This window comes from Trachemys scripta, chromosome 24 (genome assembly GCF_013100865.1).
Source record: "Trachemys scripta elegans isolate TJP31775 chromosome 24, CAS_Tse_1.0, whole genome shotgun sequence".
NCBI lineage: Eukaryota > Metazoa > Chordata > Testudines > Emydidae > Trachemys > Trachemys scripta.
The window spans coordinates 15,053,038-15,059,005 of NC_048321.1; the positions used below are offsets into that span (position 1 = coordinate 15,053,038).

Below are 5,968 nucleotides of genomic sequence, written 5' to 3' on the forward strand. Positions count from 1 at the left end.
AATGGCTCCGTCTGCGGCTCTGCCCTCTCCCCCCGCTCGGCGCCCGGCCTCCATTACAGAGGCTCTGAATTATTGATGGGCTGTGAGCGCCTGGGGTTTGGGAAATGGGAAACCGCCCCCCTTCCCCTCGGGGTGGGGGGGCAGCCGGGGCTGGGATGCTGGGCTGGGCCCCTTTACAAGGACACCCTCCCACCACTGGGGGGGGGGGTCAGCTTCCCGCCCCCCAGCTGGGCTGCGTGGGGGGGGCCTGGCCCTGACAAGGTCAATGGGGTGGGGGGTGCTGCCTAGCACTGCCCCCGTGTACTGGGGGAGCTGGGCAGGCTGAGGGGCTGGGGCTCCCGCTGATGTTTTTGGGGGGCCAGTGGTTTGCGGGAGATGCTGCTGGCTCAGCCAATCAGGGGCTGGCGAGACTGGCAGGGTATGGGGGGGTGGCCCACGCATGCTAGGAAATGGCCTATTGTCTGTGCTCCCTGTTACCTGTTTGGGGGGGTGGGGTTCGAGGTGCAGAGACCAGACCCCCGGGTGGGGGCTGAGCCTTATGCTAAACCGTGATCCTGCAGATGCTGCCTCCTGCCAAGGTGTGGGGGGAGGGAGGCCGTGGGGTTGGGGAGGCTCTGGTGGTGTGGGTTGGGGGGGGGGATCAGGGGGAGAGGACGGCAGGCCGTGGAAGGAGGGGGATGGACAGGGGCAGCTCGTCTGGGAGGTGCTGACCTCAGCTGCTTGCCTGCAGTGCAGACACCCCCGACCCCTTCCCAGCGCTGGGGGGTTGGATTCTGCCCCATGTGTGAGGCAGCCACAACTGAGTGTGGGGCAAGCCCAGGGGGTGCAGGGACCTCTCATGAGCCCTGAAATGCCCGTGGACCCAGCCTGGAAGCAGCTTGGTGGGTCTCCGTTTCCTGTTCCCTCCCGGAGACGTGCCCACCTTGTGCCCACCCTGGCACTTGGCATGGGGGCATTAACCCCTTACACCTTGCTCCCCTCCCAGTGCCAGGAGAGAACCCAGGAGTCCTGGTTCCCAGACCCCCCTCCTCTAACCACCGGACCCCACCCCCCTCCCAGAGCCAGAGAGAACCCAGGAGTCCGGCTCCCAGCCCCCACTCCTCTAACCACCAGACCCTGCTCTCATCTCAGAGCTGGGGAGAGAACCCAGGAGTCCTGGCTGCCAGAACCCCATGCTCTAACCACCAGACACTGCTCCCATCCAGGAGCCAGGAGAGAACCCAGGAGTCCTGGCTCCTGTCATTTTGTTTTGAGGGGAGCCAATTTGGGCATCTCTGGACCGCCATGTAAACCAGACCTTAAAGGGCCGGTGCCCCACCCCGTGCTGGCTAACAACCTGCCCCTTCCCCCACAGGGTTTGCCTTCCCCGACTGGGCATACAAGCCCGAGTCGAGCCCCGGCTCGCGGCAGATCCAGCTGTGGCACTTCATCCTGGAGCTGCTGCGCAAGGAGGAATACCATGACGTGATTGCTTGGCAGGGCGACTACGGCGAGTTCGTGATCAAGGACCCCGACGAGGTGGCGCGGCTGTGGGGTGTCCGCAAGTGCAAGCCCCAGATGAACTATGACAAGCTGAGCCGGGCCCTGAGGTGAGCAGGGACACCATGGCGGCGGTGGGGAAACTGAGGCAGAGAATGCAAACACCATTCGTCGGTGTCAGATCTGGGGAGAGAACCCAGGAGTCCTGGCTCCCAGGCCCTCCCCCCAGCTCTAACCTGGAATGGGAGTGATGGCTGGGGGAGGGGGATGGGGGGTCCATTGGGGTCCTGATGGTCCCGGCTCTGTCCCCCCCCCCATCCCCCCCTCCCAGGTACTACTACAACAAGCGGATCCTGCACAAAACCAAAGGGAAACGATTCACCTACAAGTTCAACTTCAACAAGCTGGTGCTGGTGAACTACCCCTTCATCGACATGGGCATGGCAGGTGAGGGGCCGCGGCGGGGAAGGGGGGCCCTTCTGGGAAGGATTGGGGGGAGGGCACCACTCGGGGCCTGGGGACTTGGTGGAAAATAGGGGGGGCAGTGGGGGAGGTTAGGCCAGATGGGGGCACGGTGGGGGGTGCTGTGAGGATGGATGAGGGGGTTGGAGGCAGTTCTGGGGTGGGAGGGGCAAAGGGTGCATGTGGGGGATGGGAGAGGATTGGTTGAATTGTGGGGGACTATGGAGGTGCGAAGGGACGGGGCCGGACTGTGGGTGGGATGGGGGCTGGGCAGGTTGTGAGGGGGTGGGGCTGCTGTTGAGATGGTGGCTTGTTGCTGGGGGGCTGGGCAGGATTGGGGTCGGGATGGTGGGTTGGCGCTGGGGGGCCAGGGAGGCGGTGGGGGGCTGGGCAGGCTTGGGGCCGGGGGCAAGACTGTGGTGCTGGGGATGGTGGGTTGGTGCGGGGGGCCAGGCAGGCGCGGGGGTCCCCCTCACCCCTCTCCTCCCATGGCAGGTGGCCCCGTGCCCCAGAGCGCCCCGCCGGTGCCCTCGGGCGGCTCCCACTTCCGCTTCCCGCCCTCCACGCCGTCGGACGTGCTCTCGCCCGGGGCGGAGGAGCTGCGCTCGCCGGGTGTCTTCTCGGCCGTGGCCCGGCGCCTCGCCCGTGGCTCGGTCAGCGACTGCAGCGACGCCACCTCGGCCACCTCGGAGCTGGAGGAGCCGCTGGGCGAGGAGGGGCGCCGGGGAGGGGGGCCGGGCGAGGGGGGCGGCTTCCGTGGGCCCCCCCTGCCCGCCCACCCCCGGCTGGCCCACGACAGCCTCTTCCGCGCCTACCCCCGGCCCCGTGGGCCTGAGCCCCTCAGCCCCTTCCCGGTGTCTCCCATGGCCGGCCCTGGAGCCCTGCTGCCCCCTCAGCTCTCGCCCGCCCTGCCCCTCACCCCCACCCACATGAACTACACCCCCTCGCCCACCCTCAGCCCCATGTACCCCGGCGGCTCCCACTTCTCCTTCAACCCCGAGGACATGAAGCGCTACCTGCAGGCGCACACCCAGAGCGTCTACAATTACCACCTCAGCCCTCGGGCCTTCCTCCACTACCCCCACATCCTCGTGCCCCAGCCCCAGCGCCCTGAGAAGCCGCCCCCGCCCGAGGAGCCCCCCGCCCCCTTCAAATTCAAGCTGCAACCTCCCCCGCTGGGCCGGCGGAACCGGGACAAGGCACCGGCGCCCCCCGGCGAAGGGGCCGCCCCGGAGCCCCGGCTGCCCTGCATCAAGGTGGAGCCCATCTCGGAGGGGGAGTCGGAGGAGGAGGAGGTGACGGTGGAGGTGACGGACGTCAGCGAGGAAGACGAGGAGGTGTTCAAGGCTCCTCCTGCCCCGCCCGAGAAGCCTGGGGAGCCCCTGGTGGCCCCGGCCCCCCGGCAGGGCGAGGAGAGCGGCCAGTGCATCCCCCTTAAGCTGCGCTTCAAGCGGCGCTGGAGTGAGGACCAGCGGCTGGAGGCGGGCGGGGGGGGCGGCCCCGATGAGGCGGATGACAAGAAGGTGAAGGGGGAGCGGGAGGGCGGGGGCGCCCCGGCCGGGGGTGGGCGGCGCGTCAGCACCGACCTGCCCCATGCCACGGCCCAGCTCTCGCTGGAGAACAAGGACTTGTAGAGCCGGCACCCCCAGGGACGGACGGACAGGGCTGGTGGGGCTGGGGGGCCGTCTTCTGCTGCCTTAACTCAGAGATTTTAACCCTTCTCTGGGCCGCCTTCTCTCCGGGACCCTGTATGTTGAAATGGGGTAGGGGGCACTCAGCTGTTTTTACTTCGATATACATATATATATATATTTTTGGGGGGATGATTTTAAATCTGGGGGCAGCTTTCCTTTCAGGGTCTCTGGTTTTTAAAGAGGGGGCAACCCCAGGAATTTATATCGCGTAGAATTTTGTTTTTAACCTTTTCCCACCCCCTGAATCCCCTCGTTTATATCCAGTTGCTGCCTTGTTTGGGGGCGGGGTCATAATAATGGGGGGGGGGGGATGTTGAGGGATCTCAATGTCCCTCGCCCCTCATTTGGGGGGAAACAGGGGCTTTAAAGCACAATAAACTCTCTTTAATCCCTGTCTGGCTGGATCAGAAATGGAAACCAGTCCTGCAGCACCCCCACATTATTGGAGGGCTGGGGTGGGGCATAAGAACGGCCAGACTGGGTCAGACCAAAGGTCCATCTAGCCCAGTGTCCTGGGAGAGAGTGGACGCCATATTGTGCCCCCCGGGGCCTATGGACCTAGCTTCTCCCTGTCCCCCCAGGTTAGATTGGTCTGTATGAGTCTGTATGGCCCCTTCTTTCATTGAGGGGGGTCAGTCTGGCGTTTGGGGGCCCGCAGATTGCGCGGGGTGCTCGAGATGGCTTTAGATAACCAAAAATGAGTGGGGTGGGTGCGGCCGCTGGCCTGAGCCACCCCGGGGGGGCGGGGGGTATCTCAAGTGCCTGTTGAAGTACTGTCTGTTTGGGAAATGGGGGTGGGAGGGGCAGGCACCCTGTGTCCCCCCCCAATGGGGTAGGACCTGAACTGACATTTCCCCCCACTTCCCAATGTGGTTAGCCTATTGCCAACCCTGAAAGGATGCGAGGAGCCATTCCCACTGCTTCCCCGTCGCGAGACTGGGGGGGATCCCCACTGTGGGGGGAGCTGGGCGTTCTCACGAAGCGGGCGGGGCCCTGGCTGATTGGTGTGGGTGCAGCTGGTACATGAGGGGATCTGGGTACCCCCCAGTTCTCCTAGGGTGGGGCTTGTGGATCCAGACCTGGAAGCAGGGTGGGGGGCTGACTCCGGTCTGTGGGCCCACTGTTAGTAGGGGCTGGGGGGGTGACTTATGAAGCCTTATTCGAATTCCTGTACAGCCGGGGCGGGCGGGCTCGGGTTATGAATGTATAAAAATAACCAATAAAAGAGTTGGAAACTTTGTTGCTTTTTGCTCCTTTTTGTAACACAACAGCAGGGGGTGCTGCGGAGGCCGGGGGGGGGGGCAGCTGGGGCCCTGGGTGGTGCTCTACCACTGGGGCAGGTTGGGGGGCTCTGGAGAGAAGTGCCAACGTGAGTTTCTGGCCCTGGATTGAAGTCTGTGGCTGGGCGTCCTGGGCGGTGCCGCCTTGCCTGGGGGACACCATGGGTGTGGGGGGGGTTCTTGCACCCCTCATGGCTGGGGCCAGCTGTGGGGTCCTGGCAGGGGTGGGGGCCTGCAGCCCTAGCCCACGGCTCTGTGTCCACACCTGGCGCTGGCCCCATGGCCCCCACTCCCCGCCCAGGGTCACTGATAGATGCTGGGGGGCGTGGGGGGGGATGCCTGGACCCCTCCCCTGGGCCAGTACCTGTCCCGCATTGGAATACATGGGCCCACCGTTAACGTGGGGCACTCACTGCTGGGGGGCTTGAACTAGGGCAGGAGATCCTGGGGCGCGGGGGCCCCGTTCTCGTCACCCCGAGGAGCAGCTGCCCCTAGTGCGGGGGACTGGACACGGGCCCTTCCCTCACCTCCCCATCCCGGTGAGGGGGACCCCCCCAGCACCGATCCCTGCGCAGGACGCCTGGGTTCCGAGCCGGGCTGGGGGGGCGGGGGAGGGCTGGGAGCCCGGACGCCTGGGTTCCGAGCCTGGCTCGCGGGGGGGCTGGGAGCCCGGACGCCTGGGTTCCGAGCCTGGCTGGGTGGGGGGGGGGGCATTGTCTGATGGGTTGGCCCGGGGGGCGGGGGGGCGGGGGGGGTGCCGGGGGGGGGGGGGGGGGGGGGGGGCATTGTCTGATGGTTTTACCCGCAGGCCGGGGAGCGGGCGGGTTTCCTAGGGGGCGGTTGAGGAAACTACATTTCCCGGCGGCCCCCGCGGCAGTGAAGGGGCGGGGCCCGGACTCTGTTTCCCGGCGGCCCCCGCGGCAAGGTGAGGGCGGGGCCCGGACTCCGTTTCCCGGCGGCCCCCGCGGCAGGGAAGGGGCGGGGCGGGGCTGGCGCGGCGCAGGCGCACTCTGACTAGCCCCCCCGCCCCCCCCGTCCGGCCTCGCCATGAGC

At 66.5% G+C, this 5,968-nt stretch overlaps 1 protein-coding gene across 1 annotated transcript in view; it reads left to right on the forward strand.

Annotated features, from left to right (window-relative positions):
• ERF (ETS2 repressor factor) overlaps positions 1 to 4,853 on the forward strand; it is a 9,510-nt gene extending 4,657 nt beyond the window's left edge. The window contains exons 2-4 of the mRNA XM_034756774.1: positions 1,355 to 1,589; positions 1,811 to 1,926; positions 2,437 to 4,853. Of these exons, the coding sequence (XP_034612665.1) occupies positions 1,355 to 1,589; positions 1,811 to 1,926; positions 2,437 to 3,575 (1,490 nt within the window). The 3' untranslated portion in view covers positions 3,576 to 4,853. The remainder of the gene's footprint in view (positions 1 to 1,354; positions 1,590 to 1,810; positions 1,927 to 2,436) is intronic.
• Positions 4,854 to 5,968: the final 1,115 nt, after the last annotated feature.